We start from the raw sequence: 25,121 nt of genomic DNA on the forward strand, positions 1-25,121 counted from the left end.
TGGAAATTTGTATGGATCATACCACTCCAAACCTCCAAATTATAGCAGCTTTTGACTCCATCTGTGCACAAACTGCTAGGGACCTCACAAAACCCTTATCACAGTTCCCTACAAAGCCCCACAAATGGTTCGATACCAAATGCTCATGGTCCTATAGAGCTCTGAAACAGGCCTTAAAGGCCAAGGTAAGAGACAAGGATGAAATTTCATACTTGAGGCGTGACTATAAAGCAAACATCAAGGCAAGGAAAAACGAGATTAAAAACAATGCATGGAATGACCTCCTTACTATAGATGTCCTCAGAGACAGTAAACGATTTTGGGACATTATTAATCATTCTTTCTTCTCGGGGGATGATAATACGGTCACAGATTGTGTGATTCCTGACGAGAAGTGGGTGCAGCATTTTAGCAATGTATATGGAGGTAAGCGTAATGAAACAGTAGGTACAATGGGGATGGACCATAATTTAGCTACAGTAGAGTTTACTGAGGAGGAGGTCCACAAAGCTATAATGGAGTCTACAAAAAATAAGGCCCCTGGCCCCGATGGTGTGCCGGCTGATTTTTTTAAATACTATCCGACACTTTGGTCCAAAGTACTAGTTAGAGTCTTTGGGGCAATAAATGAAGGAATCTTCCCCGAAACATGGGCAACATCCATCATTGTACCCATTTTTAAAAAGGGAAATCGGGAGGACCCAGGGTGTTATTGCCCCATTTCCCTCATTGACTCTGCCTTCAAGATCTTGGGCAGAGTCTTATTGACCAAATTGAGGGAAAATTTAGAACGGTGTGGGGGGCTCTCGAATATTCAATACGGGTTCCGAGAAAAACGGGGGACACTTGAACAATGTTCCAATCTGCACCTTTTGGTCTCCAAATATACGGTGGCCGGGGAGGGGTCAGTATATCTGGCCTTTATGGACCTCTCCTCGGCCTTCGACCTGGTGAATAGGACCAAGCAATGGTCCCTCTTACTCGAGATGGGCATAGAAGAACACCTAGTAGGTCTCATTGCTAGTTTACATCAGGACCTGTCTGCTAAAATAAGGGTCACTAGGGACGGAAGGTGCACGGACAGCTTTAAATCTGAGAAAGGGGTGCGCCAGGGCTGTATCCTGGCCCCCCTTCTCTTTACTATTTATATAAATGGGCTTGGGAAATATTTAGATGCAGGAATGGCTGATGTGCCGCGTATAGGAGGAGAACAGATACCAGCCCTCCTATACGCGGACGATGCCGTGTTAATCGCACGAACTGGCATTGGTCTACAGGCTCTTTTGAATCGCTTTGGCTCCTTTATGGAGAATCTTGATTTAAAAATAAATGTAACAAAGTCACATACTATGATTATAGGCCGAAAAGGAAATGTGCTGCACACAAAATCCTTTACTTGCAAGGGTGAGGTTCTCTCTAGGGTTCCCGTTTTTCCATACCTGGGGGTCCTTTTTGACCAGAGAGGCTCCTGGGTCCCACAGATTAAGGCAAAGAGCGTTAGTCTAGCTCGATCTACATCAGCCCTGTTGGCCTTTACAAAAAGATTAGGCGCCAAACCAATGGAGGCAGTGATAAAGGTATATAACAGTAAGTGTATCCCAATTGCCATGTATGGGTCTGCAATGTGGGGATATGCAAACTTGGATAAAATCCAGAGGGTGGAAAATGGACTCATTAGGACATTTTTATCTGTCCCCAATTCCACTCCCACCTTTACGATCCATGAGGAAATGGGCTTGCCTTATATTGTTGACAAATTGAAGTTAGCCCCACTTCTTTTCTGGACTAAAACATGGTTGAACTCTGAGCTAACATTAAATCATGCTATTCTTAAAGATGTTATCTCGAGGGACAATGCTATGAGAATACCCTGGCTGAAATACATTAGATCTACTTTCGCCATACTTGGGAGACCAGAACTCTTTACCGATCCAATCAACATCAGGAGGGAAGATATCAGATGGATCAAGCAGGAGTTTCTGGAGAGGGCTTGTCTGGCGAGAGAGGAGTTAGAACTGAGGAAACCCTCTGTAAGAGCCCACATAGTTTTAATTACCACTCCCTCCCTGGAACCATACTTAAACATTGTTTCCAACCCACTCCACAGACTCTTGCTAACAAAATTCAGGCTGAATCTAATTCATTAGTCACTTGGTAATTTCCCCGTGTGGTCAAAACCTGAAGATGGACCACCCTGTGATTGTGACAAGTTTTCAACTCAGGACACCCTCCATTTTACATTTTTTTGTGGTCTGTATACTAGGGAGAGGGTAAAATATTTACTTCCTGTTCTAAAGGCTACTGGTTTCATCCAAGTAAGGCCAGCTTTAATTTTCCTCCAATCGCTAGCGGAAACCCATACCATCTTTAGCGTTGCATGTTACTTAACAGCCGCCTTCAGATTAAGTAAAAAAAGAACATCTAGGAAAGCCTTATTTTAATCTAATTTTAAATTTGGTTTTATCTATAATTGTAATCATTGTAATTATGTGGAAAAATGAAATTAATAACTCATGTCATAAACTTAGTAATCAAATCTATTGATGTTTTAAAAAAATTGTATTGTACTGTATCTTGTCCTTTTATGATTTTAACAAAAATCGAATAAAGTGTATTTTGACTTGACTTGACTTGACATTTTGCCGAGAAAGAGAGATGTTCTCCAAAATGCATTTAGGACTAGTAACCTGCCTCAGGCTTTGTCTAAAAAAAAGGATGCTCACACTCTGGGGATAGTGATCGCTTAGTACAACATTATGGTTACAGAACTCATCGATAATTGACCCATAGCAATTAGATACCAGAATAAAATCTATTGTGGAAAAAGTTCTGCGCCCATTAAACGTGGGGCGAAAAGCCACAGGTGGACAACATAATGTATTGGCAAACCCTAGATCCAATTTGAATACTATCTCATTCAAGCATTCACCATACCTTGTATGTGGAAAATGGGGGATGAAGGTCCCATAACGTATGAGATTCCTCAATTCCCAGTATCTGAATAAGGATATAGGGGAGTATTAAAATCCCCACCCAAAGTATAATCAAATCTCTACTCCATATCTCCTGTAGCTTATGCAAATGATTGCGTATCGCCTTCACCACCTCTTCCAATAAATCTGGCGGAACATTATTATAGTAATTCACAAGTATTACAATACGGTTTATGTCTACCACCAATTTAATGATTTGATAATACCAAATTTCAAAAACCGAATCAATTTTTACAAAGTTAACTTGATTTGATATATAAGTACACAGCCCTCCTTTTGCTTTGCAGTGTTTGGAAGCTAAGGCCGCAGTATGCACAGTTTTATATTCATTAATGTGTATAGGTTCTATCGTCCAAGTCTCCTGGACACTGACAATGTCAAATCGGTGAATACAATTATTCCACACTACATTGGTCACTTTGGATTTTAGACCTGCAACATTCCAAAACATGATATTACAGGTACCCTTTTCTTTATGATTTGTATTGGGTACCAAACTTTCTTCTAGTCTCATGTTTGGAGTATTATCTCTCAGTGTTGTGATAGACAGATCTTGACTTATTACACAATCTCTGGTGTTGGGAGTGACCACTGGATCAGCATCTAAAGTTTCCTGATGCACTGTAATTCTATGTAAGTCAAGTGTACCAATGCCCGCTTTGCCAGAGTCGACATTCAGAGCACATCCACTTAGTCAATCTACTTCTTCCAGACTTGGCAACACGCTAAATCGATTAGAGGTGTGTATACCATAAGTTGTACTGTAATTTTGCAATGATACCCCCCTCCTCTGGGTGTCACTGTTATATTGGTGAGGTTTATATAAGAATCCAAGTGGGACAATATTAATCCGATCTGCCTGAATTGAACTATTACCCACCCTATTTAAGTTTAGGTTAATTAGGTGCGAGTCTTAAAATTTAGTATCACACAATCACCAGCCAGGTCCTTCCGTCCCCTTCCTATCCAACCTACCCATCTTGCCATTTTGAACTCAGCAAATAATCTATCTGTTAAGGCCATCCTAGACCCAAGCCATGATACCGATTTATTTCTGAGACTTTCACATGTCTCCCCTGTGCCTTTGCGAAGTCTGGGTACGTTAATTAACACCACGGTGTATGGGGTTGGCGCAGGAGGTAGATCTGTATAAGGCACTTGCCCCTCAAATACCTCCGCAGCGATAGGCTCTTTAAACGCACTTGACCCATTGGTTGAATAATGTTACTTCCATTATGAATGGTGGAACTAGTGCCGATCCCCATATTTCCGTTCCCGCTCTTCATTATATTGTGTGTACTATGATTTGGGACATTTAGATGGCAGCCCAGCTTTGTGAGGATATCCTCATTGGATATACTCTGTAGAAAATTAGGTTCAGAGGGTGGATCAGATTTACTATTGAACTTGGATAACACACCCTCTATTGCTCCTAGCCTCCCCATCAGTTTTTCCAGCATGTCCCTGAGAAAAAAATCCATAGCTTCTAATTTGTTACTCACTTTCAAAACTTCGGGCCCGATGTAGGAGCCCTAATACCGGTCGGAAACGGACGATTTCGGCCGTTTCCGACCGGTATTAGGGTTTTCTAATGTAGGAGCATGCTTTACAGAATCGGTATTTTACCGAATCTGTATTTTACAGATTCGGTAAAATGACCGAATCAGTAAATACAGACTCGGTAAAAATACCGATTCTGTAAAAGCACATGTAGGTAGCACATCTTTGAGTGCCGCAGGCCTTTCAGATTCGGTATTTTACCACCCAATCCAATTGGGTGGTAAAATACCGAATCCAGGTGTGCATGCACATCTGTGCATGCACACCTGTGCAATGTGACACACAGACATGCCCTTAGGGCATGTCTGTGTGCCACATGGCACACAAGTCCGGAATTGGGGTGCCAGAGGGTGTCAAAGTGACACCCCCTGCACCCTTGCAAAAATCGGAATTTACCGAATGGTATTCACCATTGATTCCTATGGGCTTCAAGGCCCATAGGAATCAATGGGGGCTACCGATTCTGTATTTACCGAATCGGTAAATACCGAATCTTACAGATTTACCGATTCTGAAATACCTACATGTGCCCCCTTCTATTTTACCACTTCTTAAATACCGAATCGGTAATATTGGGTATTTTAGAAGTGGTAAAATAGAATTACCTACATCTAGCCCTTCATTCTGCAGCCGGGAGTCTAAGCTTGATTTCCCTTTTGACCTCCCCACAGTTTTATTCACAGGATTATTCTTGCACCTCTTTATGGCTTTTATTTGTTCTGAGTTAGTAATTACTGGGTCCTTGCAATTATTTTAGATTTCTGCCCCAGGGTTTCTTCGGGATTTCGTGATCGGTTGGACGGTGTCTGGGGATCACTATCTGTATGAGAATCAGAATCAACAATATGATCTGAAATATCTACCACACAACCATTTTTTCCTCCCAACACATCAACACTACTTTGCTTTTCAACTTGCGAATTCAACACATTGGTAATAATCTTATCGGTCGTGGATATATTAGGGCCCTCTAATATCTTAATTTTATCTGGGTTCATGGCCTCTTCAACAGTTAAAATTAGTTTTTCAATTGCACCCATAGCGCCCGTCAAATAGTTCATTAAAGATGAGCATGGCCCTTCCACAGTTTTAATCTTCTTTCTTTGTGATATAGCAGAAGTTTTCCGCTTCCCCATACTTAACTAATTATGTGCCCGATGACTTAAAATTACGAGTTTGCCAAATTTAGTCCATAACAAAGCAGTAAAATATGGCTCCTGCAGGAACCTTGCACAATATGTTTAGACTAAAGGTAGCAAGAATATGCCCAGTACCTTCTGGAGAAGTATTAAATCACAGAACCAAGAGCTGTGGCCCAGCCCAGCCTCTTACAGTCGATGACATGCGCAGGACAGGCCTGCCCTACGCCGTGGGAGCTCCCTCTAGAATTTATGTCTGGCTGGGTTGGGCTGGGTTGGTGGCTCCGTTTCTCCACTTCTCCCACTGCTCCTCTCGCTCCTCTCGCAAGACTGCTTTGCCTTGTGGGAGATGTAGTGCAGGCAGTGTGCGGTCTGCGATCTGGAGCGTGAAGGGGCACTGGCGCCTGGCATTTACCCCCAGCGCAAAAAAAACTGGAGCAAGACTGTTTAACTTCAATTGTTCACACTGCCCAATACAGCAAAGTCCTTATCGTCCTCCGTCATCAGCGCTGCCAGCGTCCTCCGCCTCAGGGACCGGCCCAGGGATCGGCTGTCACAGCCGGGAGTCTCGCACTCGCAGGCCGTCAGACCATCAGCCGTCAGCCGCCGTCAACCATCAAATGGCACCATGGCCACAACGGGCGACCCACTGCAACCTTTTTGGTGGCGTGGTGGACAGACTCGCCCAGTCGAGGCTCACGGCGGTGGAGGACTCCGTCTCTTACTGTTATTCATTAATGTGACACTGTGTGCATTTTGTACTGCAAATGTTCGTGTGCATGTGTTCAAATGCTTATAGTCTAAAACTAGATGTTATGAATTATTGGGTTACATTATGAAAAACAAAGGATTATTCATGGAAGAGGTGCAATTTTCAATCACAACTTGGTATTCAAGTTGATCTAAGATCTCCCTGACTTGTTCCTTTGTGTCATGTTTTATTGGGTGCTGCCTCTGTGGAGTAGAAGTCGTTTTCAATGGGATTTCATGGTGAGGTGACTCAGCATCTCACCCTACATGATTGTGGTAAAGTGTGGGAGCTAGCGTTAATGCCCACTCCTGTGAGTATGAATGTTTTAGTGACTCTGGAACAAGGTCAGAGAAAGCCAGTAAAATTGCATCTTCCCCCTTTGGGCACTCCATGATGAACTCAGGTGGCCAATCTTTTTCAGCAAAAGAATGTTGTATCCATGTCAGATTCTCCCCAAAGAGACCTTTATCTTTCCTGGGTATGTCCCCCTCCATTTGGAGCATAATTGTGTCGAAACTATGTTTGACACTTACTCTTATATCAGGTGTCTCCACCGTGTCTCCACCATGATATGTCCATTCAACGCTGTTGTCACCAGAAATTCCATCAGGTTCTGGTGAGCTATTGTTACTTTTGCTGCGCTATCTAGAATCATCAGAGCTCATTCCCTGTTCAGTAGCATAGATTTATTTTCTATTTTTTCTATTTCTAGGTTTGGTGAAGCGCAACAGCTACCCCAGCAATGGGGTGTCCCGGCGCTATGAGACAGGCACACACCTGTAGGATAGAAAGGGAGGGGGGAAGGGGGACCTAGGGAGCAGGGAAGAGGTGGGTCTTAATAGCTTTACGGAAGGCTGGGAGGCAATCTATGGAACGAATACTGAGGGGGAGATCGTTCCATAGTTTGGGACCAAGGGCGCTAAAGGAGCGGCCTCCAGTTCGGCAGAGTCTAGTCCTAGGGACTGTCAGAAGAAGTTGGTTGGAAGAGCGAAGTGCACGACCAGGAACATAAGGTCGGGCGAGGTTCCGCAGCAGAGGGGGATTTCCTTGTTTAACGATCTTAAAGATCGTGGTAAGAGCCTTGAATTTAACTCGGTGTTCCACGGGCAGCCAGTGGAGCTTACGGATGGTAGCTCTGGCTGAGCATCTACGTGGGAGGCCAACCAACGTTCTGGCCGCCGCATTCTGGATACGTTGGAACCTAGCTGTTTCCGCTTTGTTTGCTCCCAAAAGGAGGACGTTAGCGTAGTCCAGGCGTGATAAAATGGTAGCCTGGATAATTAGCTGGCGAGCTTTAGAGTTGAAGAGCCCAAGTATAGGCCTGAGGTTCCTTAGAAGACCTATGCAGGTGGCTGCCACCTTTTTAGTGTGGGACTGGAAGCTAAGGTTGGCATCCATCCAGACTCCCAGGTTTTTAACACAGTTTTTGGGGAGTGGAGTGGCGCCTAGGGATGACGGCCACCAGTGCTCATTCCATAGGCTGGTGTTTCGGCCAAGGAGGAGCACCTCGGTTTTTCCGGCGTTAAGTTGGAGGTAATTGTCCGTCATCCATTAGTTCAGATTTAGTTTTGGGTTTATCTTCTTGTTTGATAATGTAGTCTGAAGTGTGATGTGTGTCTTCTGGCTTGACTCGTCTTTCTGATGTGTGTTCTGACTGTCCTTCCCTGTCCGATTTTTTTGATGAACCCGGAAAGGAACGAAAGGAACGTGTATCAGTATCCTGATACCTGTCAGGTTTTCAAATATTATCACAGTTCCTAAGAATATATGTTCTATCAGAGGGCTCCTGTTGAGGAGACCCACCCCGTGATGCTTTCTGCTTATTATTTTTTGATTGTTTGTTATTCCTTTTCTTTTCAGAAGAATCAGGTGGTAGCTTTGAGTTATCCTTTTCAGGATTGCTCGTTGTATGTGGTTTCCCAAGCTTAGCTCTACCCACCAAAGCATAGGTTTGTTTGATAATCTTCGGTAGTTCTCTTTCCTGTTGAGCAGGAGATACTTACCTCAGGCGTTGGCATATAGCCACTGCTGCTGCCTCCCCTTTTATGCTACCTAATATAATTGTTGATACCTGGGCAAAAGTGCCTATCAATTTCATCTCTAAATCCAGGGCAGGTTCTGGACCATACTCATTCTGTATTTGTTTCAATACTTCTGGTATGAATGCTATTGAGGGGGTACCATGAGTTCTGGTATAAACAGCAGCGAAAACTGTACCCCGTGTGGTACAATCTTCTATCGGGGAGCTATTCCCATTGGCAAGAAAATTATTAGTACTCTGTCTTTTTCCTGCGGGCCCGTACAAGGAAATACGGCTTCAAGCTGTGCTATTTTCTGTGCTATCCAGAATGTCATTTGCTCACATTTAGTGGGCATTCGTTCCATAACCGCGTTCAGCATTTGTGGGCTTATTTTAGTTGAAGTCCCTTGCAGTTGAGGTTCAACAACGCAACACTTAGCAGTAGGAATCAACAATTGCACTACCCTAGTATATACACAGGAGTCAAAGCAAAACCTTATTTGCCACCGGTTGCCCACCTCTTAGGTCCACTGCTAAAGAACCTTGGTCAAACAAATACAGACAAAGAACAGAGATATACAGTACAGTACATATACTAAGTAGTTTTCTAGAAAATATTCATCTATGTTCACAATTAGATCTCATGACACTAAACAGCCATCCAACACCCGGTAGAGTCTTCGTGAAGGTCGGTCAAGTAAAGAAAACCGAGCGGTTTTCTTTACCTGACCGACCTTCGTATTACAAACTGTGTAAGGTTCCAGTATAATTTTACTATATCTTTGTAAAGTGTATGCAACTCTGCTGCTGGCAATGTATCGATCTCTGGATGTGGTGTATACTCAGCTAGGACTGGCCAGGTTGCTCTTTCTCTGGGGAGTGGAGCCAGTTTCCATTTGCTGTGGTTTTGGGGAGGGTGCCTTTAAAACAATTAATTTATTCTTGGTAAGTTAACAGGACTTCTATGTCCTCAAATGGAGAGTTGGACACCCCGCAAGGGATGTCAGACCACTGCGTGCTGGAGCCTCTGCGCGCAGGGACCTCAGCATCTTATGTCAGCTTGGAAGGTTCTCCTCTGCCTATCTAGTGTTGGTATGGTTCTTTTCTACCATACATGTAGCTTCGGGGTTCTTTACACAATCGATATGTTGTGAGTATGATTATGTAAATGAGCCTAAATCAATACCTCCAATTATGCAAAGTAGTTCTTTCGCCCTAGGATGAAGATGACCATGACTTTTATACAGAGTATGTTAATCCTGTTATGTACGCCATGTGCAGGGGCCTTTCTAAGAATCCTCATGCATAATAAATTAGGCTAGTTTCAAGGAAACTGATCAACATTTATTCAGCACATAACTGGGTAAAAGGTCAGTGCTAGAACCGTTATACAGAGCAAGGTAGGGCAAATATAGGTAAAAGGACATGTAGGTACCTAGGCCTAGATTGGGGTACATTTGGGTCCATAACACTGGTATCTGCAGAGCACGTCCTACCAAAAACATTCTACCAAGTCATAGTCGTCGTCAATCGAGATAACCATTTACTGGTGGCTCTGGTTTCCTTTGAGTCGGGGGTTCCAGGTTCTCTGATATTTGCTGTGAGCCCTGCCATGCATGTTGATTGTCTGCTAGACAATGACCTGGAGTACACTACCTGGAGGGAGGTAGAGCTCAAGTCTCTTTTTTTTTTTTCAAGCCTCACTTGGAGATGATGGGATTGCCTGAGTAGGTCTGTATGGCCACACAGTCCATGGCTGCCAAAGAAGGGAGTCAAGAGTGTATGGAGCCAAGAACAATGACCCTGACAGCTGCTAAGGAGAGGGGCAAGGTTTGTGGGAAACCAGCCCCTGAAGTTCCCACAGTGAAGGTTGACAGTATCACTGAAGAGGTGGCCCCCGAGTCAACCGGGGAGAACATTGCCACCCGAGATAACCTACCTGAGCTTGCTAGCTGGCAAGGTGAGATTAAGAATATCAGGGATAAATTCTGCATAGCACAGGAAGAGTGTCCCACTCTTGAGGGCTTGGGGTGACAGGCTTCAGTTCATGCTATATATGACGCCTGTGGGGATCACCTCATCTACTGGGAGAATGATCTCCTTTATAGCGAGCCTAAGTCTCCCGATGCTGGGGCAGCCTGTGTGCTGGTGGTGCTCCAGTGTTACCGGTCCTTCCTTTTGAGTTTGGCTCACAACATATCCCTATCAGGACATTTAGGGCTAGACAAGACCTTCACCAGGCTTGTCTCCCACTTTTATTATCCCAGAATGAAGTCAGCCTCATATGCATTCAGCAGGCCTTGTCCTACCTGCTAGGCCAGGGAATAATCATAGAAAAAGCATAATGCTCCCCTGATCCCATTACCAATTATTGGCACCCCCTTTGAAAGGGTGGGCCTCAACTTCAATGGGCCTTTAGGCCTATACAGCCTTAGACAACAGGTGTGTCCTGGTGTTGGTGGACCATTCCGCCTGCTACCGGGAGGCCATCCCTCTAAGGTCAGTGACTGCACCTGTAGTGTCTAGAACTCTGATGAGGATCTTTAACCATGATGAGTTCCCCAGGAAGGAAGTGTCTGACAGAGGCACTAACTTCATGTCCACATACATGAAGTTCATGTGGGATGAGCATGGTGTGACTTGGAAGTTCACCATACCCTATCACCCCAAACCAATGGTCTTGTGGAAAAATGTAACAATACCCTGAAGGGCATAATTATGGTCCTGCCTAAGCTCACGAGGCATTAGTGAGACATCCTCTTGCCATGCCTTCTCTTTGCTACAAGGAGGTGCCACAGAAAGGAGTAGGTTATAACCCCTTTGTACTCCTCTTTGAACAACCTTTTAGGGGACCTAGTCTGAGCCTTGTCAGGGAGGGGTGGGGGCAAGCTCCTAGGAATCCCCCCCCATTATGTGGTCACCTACATGCTGGCCCTCCGCAACCAGATGCATCACTTCTGAAAGAAAGCAAATAGTAATCTAGGGGCGAGTCAGAAAGTCATGAAGCTCTAGTATGGACAGAAGGCCAGTCTGGTGGGGTTTCAGCCTGACAAGAAAATGTGGGTCATGGAAGCAGTAGAGCCCAGGTCTCTCAAGGGCCGCTGTACCATCCAATACAAAACCAAGTAACGTAGAGGGGAGACCACCTACTTGGTGGATCTCCAGACACCTAGGAGCCCCCTAACGTTATTCCATGTGAACTAACTCAAGCCTCACTTCAAGAGGTCCGAAGTGAGCATGCTCCTTATGGCAGAAGAGGGGGTAAAAGAGGAGATTGATCCTCTCCCTGACCTCCTTTCTGCTCAGGAACATGATGGGTTCTTGGAGAGTGTCAACCTCTATTTCACCCTGACCTCAGAAGAGCAGAGGTACTGTTACCTGTTGCTGGTACAGTTTGCCTCACTGTTCTCACTCTCGGCTGGACTCACACATATGTGCGTTCATGATGTCAACACTAGAGACAGTCTACCCGTGAAGAACCAAATTTACTTGTTGTCAGGCTTGGTGAGGAATAGTGTCAAGGAGGAGATCTCCAAGATGTTGGCACAAGGGGTGATTGAGCCCTCTAATAGCCCCTGATTCATCCCTGTGCTTATGGTGCCAAAGGCTGCCCCACCAGGCACCACACCAGATCTCCAGTTCTGCATGGACTACCTAGGACTCATCTAAGTCACCAAGATTGGTGCCCACCACATCCCTCGAGCTGACAGACTGGGCGTTGCCAAATTCCTCAGTACCTATGATTTGATATAAGGCTACTGGCAGATCCCTCTGACTGAGGGGGCCATAGAAAGGTCAGCATTTTCAACCCCGGAGGGCCACTTACAGTTTTAGGCTTGAAAAATTTCCCTGCTAGCTTCCAAAGGTTGGCTAACAGGGTCCTGGCTAGTAGAGAGGCATTTTGTGCTGTCTACTTAGATGACATTGCTTTCATTAGTTCTAGCTGGGAGAAACACATGCATCGCCTCCACGAGGTGCTTCAGGCCCTGAAATAGGCAGGCCTGACCATCAAGTCCAGTAAGTGCCAGATTGGGCAAGGTTCCGTGGTGTACCTAGGACTCCTTATGGTTTGGGGCAAGGTGCAGCAGCTCCAGGCCACGATTGATACTATCATGGCCGTGCAACCGCCTAAAACCCAAACAGAAGTGAGAGTCTTCCTCAGCCTCACAAGCTACTACAGACTACCACAGATGATTTGTTAAGAGTTATGGCACCACAGTTGCCCGCTTAACTGACCTGACTACTAAGAAATAGCCCATATTGGTGATCTGGACAGAGGCTTGTCAGAAAGCCTTTGATTCCCTCAAGGAAGTCATATGTACAGCACCTGTGCTCAAGGCTACTGATTTTTCCAAGCAATTAATCATGCAAATGGATTCTTCAGAGCATGGCACAGGGACAGTCATAGCACAGCTAAATGAAGAGGGCATACACCAACCATTAGCCTTCATTAGTAGGATGTTACTTTCACGGGAACGGAGGAGGAGTGTCATTGAAAGAGAAGCTTTTGCTGTGGTCTGGACACTGAAGAAGGTGAGGCCATACCTCTTTGGGACTCACTTCCTGGTTCAGACAGACCACAGACCCCTCAGATGACTTATGCAGGAGACGGGAGAGAATTCCAAACTGTTACGGTGGTCCATCTCCCTACAGGAATGGACTTTACGGTGGAACACCACCCAGGGTCAGACCACGCCAATGCTGATGGTCTCTCTAGGATTTTCTGGCTTAGTGAATAGAAATCCCAAGGGGTTGAGTAGCTCTGTCCACTTTCAGCTGGGAGGTCAAGTGTTAGACCTTACAGCCTTAAGGTGGACTCACCCCCAACATTTTGCCTACCATCTCCATTTTTCTGACCTTGTGTCTGCTGGCTTTGGGACTCAATACACTTTATCACTGCTAACCAGTGCAAAAGAGTTGTGCTCTTTCCCCTACACAGGGTAATATTGGATCCCCAATTGTCATTTTTAATGTACTTATAAGTGCCTAATATAGTGCACTACATGTCCCTAGGGCCTGCAAATTAAACACTATTAGTGGGCCTGCTGCACTTATAGTGCCACCCACTAAGTAGCCCTCTAACCATGGCTGAGGCCTACCATAGCAGAGCCTGTTTGTGTAGTTTACTCTACCATTTCAGCCTGGCAAGATAAACCTCTTGCCAGGCCCAAACTTTCCCTTTTTAGGTCTTGCCTAGAGCGGAATGCGTAAGCGCTTCTCTAGGAGAGGGCTCTTGAAATCACTTCAGACTTCCAAGAGCCTTCTCCGTGGGGGTCTGCCTCCTCCCACACATCCCATTGGCCTTTGCGTGTGGCTTTCAAAAATGTAAAGCAGGCAAATGGCCAAAGAAGGGTGCATGGTCTGCCTCCCCTTACAACTTTCATTCCCATGGCCCAGGGGTCTCAGGAGCCCGCAGGGTGCCATCTGTTCTGGATCAGGTTTACTCCCAGAGTGGTTTGCTCTCAGGAGCCAGCAGCAGCGCGCAGGGATGCCATCTGTTGAGGCTCATGTTACAAATGCTTTCACTTTCGCTGGCTGCACGGCCGCGCATTTTGACTCTGCAGTCTGCTATCTTCTATCCAGGCCAATCTGATACAAGATAGCAAAGCTGTTTATACCTTGTGCTATAAATGCACAATTTATATTTAGGAACTCATTCGGATCGTGGACTCTGTGCCATAAGGTGATGTCAGATTTCAGCTATTGCTTTTGCAGTCTTGAAACCCGTTTTAAACACGTCCTTCCAACATCTGGCGCTCAAGAAAACCCCCTTTTCAATTAATTGAATGAACAATACTTGGAAGAGAATCTCGGGTTGCACAACAGCTATCCCGACAAAAACAGTGCACAATGTTCTACTGTTTTGACCTCTTCTTGTGCTGCTGCTGCTGTTCTGGCAAAGGAACGGCATGGACGTGGAATGATACATTTCATCCTGTAGCTGTTTTTTAAAAATCACAGAATTTCTTTGCTTCTGTTGTGTGCACATATCTAAGACAGCGAGTTGTTGGAAGGTGTAGTTCAGGGCCATGAAATTCAATGAGTAGACTGCAAGAGGAAAAAACAATAAAAAGAAAGAATGCTGTGGGTTGCTTATGCATTTGTGTACCTAGATTGTAATTCTAAAATGTGTTACCAATCCAGAAAAAAACAGAATAACTTTAAACATTGCTGCTGGCTTCATTTATCTAATCTCAGTGCAAATTTCGTCAGGGATATCAGCTGCGCTAACGTCATCAGCATCACCTACTGTCCTGGGTACTTAGCCAACTGCTGACATAGCAAGGAAAATGCCCCCGCAGCACAGGTTCATGGTACAAAAATCCCGGTATAATTGGTGAGCCGTGGGTCCCAGAGACTCTGGACCCCGGTGCTACTGCCCCTGCTACACTATTAATAGCTACTGAAGCAGTTGGCATCCTTTGCCATATGAAGCAATTTCCTTACTATAAAATGAATTAACCGTCAACATTCTAATAGTATATTGGAGGTAATAGTGTAGTCGTTAGACACTACCCGTTACCTGTTTCCAATTTGTTTTTCTCTACTGCAAGGCCTATGACTTCCATGGGATAACTTTAGGATTAACGTATTACATTTTATAAGTGTAATTCCCAATTGTGAAGAGATGGACTTTTCAAGTTTGCTATCTCTGGAATCACAATTTAAAATCACAACTTCACCATAAGTTTAAATTGCAATTCCGAAAATGCCACTTTTAGAAAGTTGGCATTTTCTTACTTTAGCCATTTGGTGCCTGCTGCCTGGCTCTGATACACATCTGAGGAGGGTGATAGATGGACTTTATGTATTCCCCATAGACAGCCAAAAACAATAGGAGCTTTGGAGTGACTTGATGGACCATCCTGGCAGGATGGGGGGGGACTAGGCCCTTCCTCACTTACACCTGAAGAAGCTGTGTCCTGTCCCCACATGAAGCGCTTCTTACCCCCCCCCCCCCCCCCCCCGTGGTGAGTCTGGAGCCAGGGCAGGAAGGGAGGACCTCTGTGCACTTCAAAGACCTGTCTTTGTAGTCTCCCTCACATCAAAAGCACAACTTGGGATAAGTACTGGACCTCAGACACCGCAGTTCTGCCACTCTGCTGGACAGCTACTCTGTTGAACTCCTGTTTTGCTGACCCATTGGCCTACTGTTCCCCTGCATGGGTGAGATGGTCTGGACCTGCATCGTAGGAACCCAAAGTGACTCCAAGGGTTTTCTGGCTTGCCTCCTGATATGAAGTCTCAGGGACATAAACGACTTCCAACTTACCTACTTTTGCACCTGGACTTTGCCATCTGTGAGCCTACCATGCTAAGTGGTGCCACCCTTGGAAGTGGCCCTGATATACTTGCTCCAGAAAACCCATGCATCCTTTCTGGAACCAGGGCATAAGTGCAGCTGCGTGGTTTGGAACTGGCTCATCTCCTTCGGAACCAACGCTGCATATCATCGACGGCCACCTCAACAATGTCGCCGAGAACTCTTCATCACAGCCCCTGTGCTCATCGGAGCCGATGCATTGTTGCTGTTGTATGGATGAGGACGGAGCATCGCGGCCATTGCGAGGATCGACATCGACTGCATCCTGCATCTTCTTCGACGTAACCCGGATCAATGTACTTTTGTTCAAAGGCCCTCTATGGGTCTCTGCATCCGACTCATGGTCTATTGCGGTTAGCCTGAACGTTTGACTTTGTTCCGGTCCGACACGACCAGATATCCAAAGTAAGCACTAATTGCTTTTCAGCTCCATTTTACAGTTTATTATTTAAAAATTCTTATCTCAAATTCTAGTTATTGGATCTTTGCCATTTCAGTCTGGTGTTATTTATTAAATTAAGCTCTATGTTTCTAACCTGGTGTGGAATCTTTTTGTGTGGTGTTTTCATTGTTTTACTGTTTGAAGTGTTGCACAAATACTTTACACCTTCCCTCTAAAGTTAAGCCTGACTGTTTTGTGCAAAACTACCAGAGGGTTAGCATGTGTTAATTTACGGTTGTCTACCTTTGACCCTTACTAGGATTGTGGTTTCTGCTTGCCTAGGGCTCATACCACAGTCAACCAACAACCCAATTTCTAACAACAACTTATTACAGGATGTTTTTACTGCAATCCATCACCATGTCGACCTCCATCTCTGCAGATAAGATTTGTTTCAAAGTAATGGCAACCATATTAACACCTTTATTTTCTTTTCCTCCTGCAGTGGTTCCCAATTTTGAAGTGCATATGAAACCAAGGATACCCTTTTTCTATGTTGATGATGATGAGGTGCTTGTGGACATCATAGCAAGGTAAATTTCTGTTGGCATAAAGAGGAATCTTGTTTCCGAAGGCACTTGTTTTTGTGGCTCATATCTGTGCTGTTCTTGCATGGTCAACACTGCATGTAAGAGCCTGACATATTTCACATAAAATTGCATTTAATTGATTTTAGGACTTTTTACCAAAGGGCAGTAACCAATGCACCCTTTGCACTAGTGTCTGTCCTGTGGAAAAATCCCTGCTTACCAGACATTGTATTGGGAAAATCCCCATCCTGCTTAAATTTTTTACATGCTACTCATGTCCCAAATTTTGTTTCTGGGGAGCAGGAGCACGCTGTTGGTCACCTGAGATTGGTGAAGTCTAATGCACCTTAATAGAGATGAGAATCTATTTTTGGTCTATGCAGCCTGCCTTCCTCCTATGGCGCCCGTTCTATTTTTTTGTTCCTTGCTTATTAATCAGCAGGTGCCTGGATATACCTCCTTTTCCTTTTTTCTGTCACTTCACCCTCCCTGTTTTTTTGGAAATTTCTCCTCCTACACCTTCTCCAATGTCTAATTCCTCAGGAAGGCCCAGGCGGAGATATGTTGGGGTTTAGTATGCACTAGGAGACAGGGTATATTCTGCATAATCTTTGCATACTGTTTGATTGTTTTTATTCACAACACCACTATTGCTGCTATTGGCATTTGTTGGTATAACACAAATAATTTACCTGATACAAAATAGCTTTACAGTGAGAAAGACCTCCGACCCTCGGTCTAGGTCCACTTTCTCCCCGCAGCTCCGCTGTGCCGTCTCTTGCCTCCAGACCGCGACCTCCTCTTTGGGAGGTTTAAGGCTGCTGCCCACTCCTTCGCCTGCTGCCACCCCAACTGGGACCAGACTGCCTGCAACCACCATAACCTTTCTCAGCCATTTTTATCCTTAATTATTCCCTGTTGTGGCACTGTTATTATGCCCATCTTTGTCTTTCTCTAATTCCACCACTGTTTTTATTTTCTCGTGCCTGCCTGTTCCTTTTGCCTTTCGCCGCTGCTGCCCCTGCAGTCCCTTCCCCCAGAATTCCCCCCGGGAATTCCCCCCTGGAATTTCCCTGCTCCCACCTCCCAGCCTCTCCTCCCTCCCACCTCCCCTACTTAATGGCAGCCAATGTGCGGACGTGTAGTGGATGCGCTCAGCGGGCGCGCTGCCGGCACGCAGAAGGCGTACCAAAGGCAAGCCCATCTGTGCCCGTCCGCGACCAGAGCGTGGCCAGTACCAGGAGCTCTGGACCTCCCACTACTCATCACTACGGCATCACCACCCTCCTCGCACTCAACCCTGGAAGACTTAGAGAATGCCAACAGGCCTTGCTGAACACGACCCATGGCCAGTTCTCCTGCCTCCACTGCCGCCAGACCCTCACCTTCACCCCAGCCTCCAACACAGCCAGCACCAGCACCGGCGACACCCTAAAATGCATCCTCAAAGTATGCTCTGTGCACAAACATGCCATGGAAATCTGGAACCTAATTGACTCTCTCTCGCCCGACATCGCCTTCTTCACAGAGACCCGTCCAACGCATCCTCCGCCCCGATATCAGCATCCGCCATCCCAGATGGATACACCCACGGAGGAGGGGGCCTCACTATTGCCCACAAGAGCACCCTCCGACTCACCACCTCCAGCGAAACCTTCCCCTTTGTCGAACACCTGCACTTCCAGATCCAGACCACCCACATAGCCACACTCTGAGGAACCCTCGTCTAGGGACACCCCGGCCCCCGTACCCCCTTCGCCACCACCATGACCGACTTCATCGCACCCCCACGCCATCGCCTCAACAAACTACAAACTCATTGGAGACCTGAACTTCCACCTCGACAACCCCGGCAACCCCAAATCCTCTGTCTTTCGTGACAACCTCGCCAGCATCGGACTTAAACAACTCATCAACACACCGACCCACAGAGCAGGACACACACTCAACCCCATCTTCACGGCAGGCAACAGCATCCAATTCAGCCACACAACGCAGCCACCATGGACCGACCACTACTGCGTACACTTCGCCATCAATACACCCAAGGCATCCAAACCAGCCCCATGCCCACCATGAAGGAACTGGAGCAAGGTTACTGATGAGCAACTTAACTCCACTCTCACCCGAGACAACCACACCTGGGCATCCAACGCAAATGATGCAGCCAGAGAACTTCACACCGCGATCTCCAAACTGTGCAGATGAGCTTGCCCCAATACGCAACACAGACAGACAACGCCCCAGGAAAGCCGCCTGGTTCACCACTGCTCTCCAAGATGCCAGGCGCACCTGCAGACACATGGAGAAGAACTGGAAAAACACCAAGACAACCGAAAACTACACCACCTACAAGGACGCCATGATGGACTACCACAACCAGATCAGAGCCACCAAGAGGAACTTCATCCACAACAAAATCCTGGCCAACTCCACCAATTCCAAGGAAATTTTCAGTGTCATTCAAGAAGTCACCAACCCATGTAGCGAAGCCATAGATATCACCTCATCCCAAGACCTCTGCGGCAAGTTTGGAACCTATTTCCACCTCAAGATCAAAAATCTTTACGACAACTTTATCGACCATCCACCAGGCACCACAGATGGCCCCCCGCCCCCCAGAAACAAAAGCCAGCCCACCATCTCCATCTGGACATTGATCACGGCCAAAGACACCACCTCGACCAGGAAAAGCATCCTCTTGGGGGCCCCCACCGAACCCTGTCCCCATCACATCTACCTCAGAGCCACGGCCACCACCGCACCCAAGCTACAATGCACGATCAACACCACCTTTAAAACAGGCAGCTTCCCAGATGACTGGAAGCGCGCAAAAGTCAAACCCCTGCTCAAAAACCCACAGCCGACCCCACCGACCTCAAGAACTATCAGCCCATCTCACTCCTCCCCTTCGCAGCCAAAGTTGCAGGGAAAACAGTCAACAGGAAACTTACACAATTCATTGAAGAGAATACCTTCCTCGACCCATCGCAATCCGGATTCCGAAGCAACCACGGCACAGAGACTGCCCTACTCACCGCCACAGATGACATCTGCACCCTCCTGGACCAAGGCCACTCCACAACCCTCATCCTATTCGATCAGCGGCCTTTGGCACCGTCTCCCACCGCACACTAGTTGCCGGACTACACAATGCAGGCATACAAGGAACAGCCCTGGACTGGATCTGATCATTCCTCACCGGAAGATGCCAAAGGATCAGACTCCCACCCTTCCTCTCTGACCCCATGAAAATCACCTGCGGAGTCCCACAGGGTTTACCCTTGAGCCCCACCCTCTTCAACATCTATATGGCCCGCTCGCAGCCATCTTCCGACAACACAGCCGCATCATCGTATCCTACGCCGACGACACCCAGCTCATCCTCTCCCTCACCAAAGACCCCACCTCTGCCAAACTGACCTTACAGAAAGGAATGCAAGACATTGCAGTCTGGATGACCAAAAACTGCCTGAAGCTCAACGCAGAGAAGACAGAAGTCCTGGTCATCAGTACCACCCCTTTTGCACGGGACAGCACCTGGTAGCCGACCGCCCTCTGAAGTCCACCTACCCCCTCAGACCATGCCGAGAACCTCGGCATCGTACTCGACTAATCACTCACCATGAACCGACAGGTCAACGCCGTCATCTCCAGCTGCTTTAACACCCTCCACATCCTCTGCAAGACCTTCAAGTGGATCCCCCCTGAGTCAAGGAAGACAGTCACCTACGCACTCATCACCAGCAGACTAGACTATGGAAATGCAGTGTACGCCGGCATCAACAAGTCCCTACTCCGCAAACTCCAGACAATACAGAACACTGCCGCCAGACTTATCCTCGGCATCCCCCGACATGAACACATCAGCCAACACCTATGAAGTCTCCACTGGCTCCCTGTGGAGAAAAGAGTAACTTTGAAATTCCTCACTCACACCTACACATGCCTACACAACAACGGACCCAAATACCTCAATGACAGAATCAACTTCCACGTACCCAAAAGAAACCTCCAATCTTCCAAGCTCGCACTGGCCGAAACTCTGTGCATCCGCATAGCCAGAGCAAGCACAAGATTCTTCTCTCACATTGCAGCCAAGACCTGGAACGAGCTACCAGCAGACATCAGACGCACTCCCTCCAAGAACACCTTCAAGAACGCCCTCAAGACCTGGCTCTTCGGCTAAACAGATCTGCGGACCCCCCCTCCCTTAGCACCTTGAGACCCTCACGGGTGAGTAGCGCGCTTACAATTCCCTGAGTGATTGATTGACAGTGAGATTCACATGAAAACAGTACTGATTTCGGGAAATTGTGAAGGATGATAGCATCTTGAATGATATATCCCACAGTGTGTACTGAAGAATTACCTCTCTGATCTAGAAAATGTCTGCATTTCCAGAGAAATCTTTTCCCATTCAATGGGAAGTATTTATACAGTCCTTTTGAAAAATATGACTAGCAGGTCTTGTTTGTTAACAAAGTTTTATTGAAAAACATCCCTTATTACATGGTCTGTTATCAAAGTCCTACTGGACATGTGTCTTTTTATGGTGAGCTCCCTCTCGAGTAAACACATTTTTATATCAGGGTCATACCTCAAATTAAAAAAACAGCTGATTGTCATGTAATTTAGATATTTTAATGTATTGTGAGGAGTTTTAACATTGCATCTTGTAATATTTCCTTTAAGAAATGTTGACGAAAAATGGTCATCAGTACTGCTTTCTATTTTTCATAATACATATATGGGATATAAAAAAAGGACAAAAATAAAGCATTTCAACAAGGGCTTAGGAAACGTGACAGCTTTTTAAAAAAAGTCCAAAATGATTACCTGTGTTGCTTTTTCACTTGCAAAGGAAGACAAGACATATACATGATTTGTGTCAGGACTACACAGATATATTCTCTAAGAAATTGTGAAACACAATTGTGTATTGGTGCAGTTTATTTGCTAATATATTTAACATTTTAATCACTGTCATGATATTGAACTGTCACTGTTAAATCTGTAGTTTGCCAAGTATATTTTAAAATGCTTAGGTGTTTTTCAAGTTCTTGACTTAGCTTCAGTTCTCCTTGTTACCAGGGTCCCGAAACCTTCCAAATCTCTGTCAGGCCTTTCAACCTACAATAAGGACCTTCAAAAGGCTTAGTGATGTCTATACTAGAGAACCATTCAGATGAATGAATGAATGAATGAATTTAGGATTTCTATAGCGCATGGCTGCCCGGAAGCGTCCCAGCGCTGGGATTGCAAACAAACAACTAAGGATAGAGGCAGAGGAGTAAGGGAGAGAGGTTATTGCGGGAAGAGGTGGGTCTTGAGAAGTTTCCGGAATTTCATGGGGTTTTGATCGGACCGGAGTTGGGTTGGTAGAGTATTCCAGAGAGTTGCGGCTATCACCGAGAAACGGCATCCACCGGTCCGAGCTCTTTTGATTCGATGAACCTAGGCCAGGTTGCCTTGGGCTGATCGTAGGGGCCTGTTGGGTTTGTATGGGAAAAGCATAGTTTTCAGCATTGGGGGTCCTTGATTTTGCATGGCTCTGTGAGTGGTACATAGGGTTTTGAATTTGACCCTTTCACGGATCGGCAACCGGTGTAATGCCTTTAGGGCAGGTTTGTTCCAAAGATCGTACTAAAGGTTGATGTCTCAGGAGTCTATTCTCCAAGTCCTGTAATACAACTGTATGACTGCTCTGTTCCCAAAACCCAACTAGAGAATAAACCATCTGATCTAGTATACGCTTAAAGTACTACACCTGAACTATCAAACCATTTTAGCCTAGTGTCAAAGTCCTGGCTAATAGAGAGTGAACGATTTGAACTGTCAGCTCTCAAAGTTCTACAGGAATGATCCATGTGATCTGGTCTATTCTTGAAATTTCAAAATAGAGCTATCCACCTATTGTGATCTACTCCGGAAGTCCTAATAGATAATGATACATCTTATCTGGTCTACTCTCAAAGTATGACAAAGTACGACAAAAGGGCCATTCAGTCTTTCTTGCCTACTTCCAAAGTCCTATTAGACAATTCTGTTTTCCTGAAAAATATGGTCCATTTGTTCTGGTCTGTCAATCTGATCTGGCAATTCAAAATACTAACTGAAAACAAGACATCCTATCTGCATTTTCACAGAATCCCACTACTGAACGATCCCATTTTAACTTGTCAATTAATAAATCAATCAATCAATCATTTGTAAAGCTAACTACATACCCGCGAAGGTCTCAAGGCGCTGGGGGGGGGGGCGCTACTGATAGAACAGCCAGGTCTTGAGTATCCTCCTGAAGGTCAGCAGGTCTTCGGTCTGTCGTAGGCTCAGTGAGAGGGTGTTCCATGTCTTGGCGGCGAGGTAGGAGAAGGATCTCCCACCGGTGGTTGTTCTTCGGATGCGCTGATTGGTGGCGAGTGAGAGGTCGGAGGAGCGTAGCTGGCAGTTGGGGATGTAGAAGGAGAGCCGTCTGTTGAGGTAGGCTGGGCCTGTCTTGTGGAGTGCCTTCTGTGCGTGGGTGAGGAGCTTGAAAGATTTACTCTTGTTGATGGGGAGCCAGTGCAGGTTTCTCAGGTGGGGGTGATGTGACCGTGGCGTGGTACGTCGAGGATCAGTCGTGCCGAGGCGTTTTGGATGCGTTGTAGTCGTTTGATGAGCTTGATCGGGGCTCCCGCGTAGAGGGCGTTTCTGTAGTCGAGTCTGCTGCTGACGAGGGCCTGGGTGACTGTATTTCTTGTATCTGTCGGGATCCATCTGTAGATCTTGCGGTCGAGGATGATTCCCAGGTTTCGTGCGCGGTCGGTGGGTGTCGGGGCGGCCCCCAGTGCCATCGGCCACCAGGAGTCGTCCCAGGCTGAAGGGTTGGAGCCAAAGATGAGGACCTCCGGTTTGTCCGAGTTCAGCTTCAGATGGCTTAGTCTTCATCCAGTCAGCGACGGCCTTCATTCCTTCGTGGAGGTTGGCTTTGGCAGTGATGGGGTCCTTGGTGAGGGAAAGGATCAGCTGAGTGTCGTCGGCATAGGAGATTATGTTGAGGTTGAGCTGCCGGGCTACGTGTGCGAGTGGGGCCATGTAAATGCACGTAGTGTGTGGTGGCAGACGGTGTCGAAGGCGGCAGAGAGGTCTAGGAGGATGAGTGCTGCGGTCTCCCCGTTGTCCAGCAGGGTACTGATGTCGTCGGTGGTGGCGATGAATGCAGTCTGTGTGCTGTGGTTGCTGCGGAACCCTGACTGGGAAGGGTCCAGGATTCTGTTTTCTTCGAGGTATCGGGTTAGCTGTCTGTTGACGGTTTTCTCAATGACCTTGGCCGGGAAGGGGAGCAGAGAGATGGGCCGGAAATTCTTGAGGTCTCTTGGGTCTGCCTTAGGTTTTTTTGAGTAGGGCATTGATCTCGGTGTGTTAGGCCGCGATCTCAAGGGAGAGATTGATGACATTGCGCAGGTGGGGTGCGATGGAGCTGCTTGCTCTGTTGAAGACGTGGTGGGGGAATTGGTCCGACAGAGAGCCGGAGTGGATTGTGCGCATTGTCTTGATGGTGTAATCAATGCTCATGCTGGCCCAGGCTAGCAGGGGGTCGTGGTCGATGGTGTGCGGAGGGTCTGTTGTATTTCTTTCTGTTGTGACTGTCTGGGTTTTGAAGCTGTCGTGGATGTCTGGTATCTTGCAGTGGAAGAAGATGGTGAAGGAGTCGCACAGGGCTTGTGACGGCGGGATGTCGTTGGTGTTGGAGCTGGGGTTAGAGAGTTCCTTCACGATGTTGAAGAGCTCTTGGCTATTGAGTGCATTGTTGTCGAGGTGGTCTTTGAAGGAAGTTCTCTTGGCCACCCTGATAAGGTGGTGGTGGTTGCGGATGGCGTCCTTGTGTGCTGCGTGGCTGTCCGGAGTTTGTTCACTGTGCCATTTCTTCTTTAGTTTCCGGCAGGCTTGCTTGGAGGCTAGAGGTTCTGGGGTGAACCAGCTGGCCCTCTTGCTGGTGTCTCTGTGGTGGGGTTTCTTCAGCGGGGCGAGGTGTTGGCACAGTCCTCGATCCAGCGTCTGAGGCTGTGGGCAGCATCGTCGGTGTTGGAGGGTTCGGTGGGTGGGCTGAGAGCGAAATTTGCGTGTAGTTGGTCTTCGGTGATTTTGCTCCAGCAGCGGCTGGGGATCTGTTGGGTGCGGTGGTGTGAGGTGGGTTTCTGGAAGGCGAAGTGGATGCAGTGGTGGGCGGTCCAGAGGAGTTTGGTGGTGTGGCTGACGGAGACGTGCAGGCTTGAGGAGAAGATGGGGTTGAGCGTGTGGCCGGCAGAGTGGGTGGGCTTTGTGACGAGTTGCTTCAGTCAGAGGTTGGCGAGGTTATCGCTTAGGGTTGTGGAGTTGT

At 46.7% G+C, this 25,121-nt stretch overlaps 1 protein-coding gene across 1 annotated transcript in view; it reads left to right on the forward strand.

The window, feature by feature from the left end:
* Positions 1 to 25,121, forward strand: part of LOC147748679 (A.superbus venom factor 1-like) — a 1,557,217-nt gene that overhangs the window by 510,142 nt on the left and 1,021,954 nt on the right. Inside the window, exon 7 of the mRNA XM_086963549.1 lies at positions 16,675 to 16,762. Within this exon, the coding sequence (XP_086819675.1) occupies positions 16,675 to 16,762 (88 nt within the window). The remainder of the gene's footprint in view (positions 1 to 16,674; positions 16,763 to 25,121) is intronic.

The sequence above is a fragment of the Lissotriton vulgaris genome, chromosome 1_1, assembly GCF_964263255.1.
Source record: "Lissotriton vulgaris chromosome 1_1, aLisVul1.2, whole genome shotgun sequence".
NCBI classification, from domain to species: Eukaryota; Metazoa; Chordata; class Amphibia; order Caudata; family Salamandridae; genus Lissotriton; species Lissotriton vulgaris.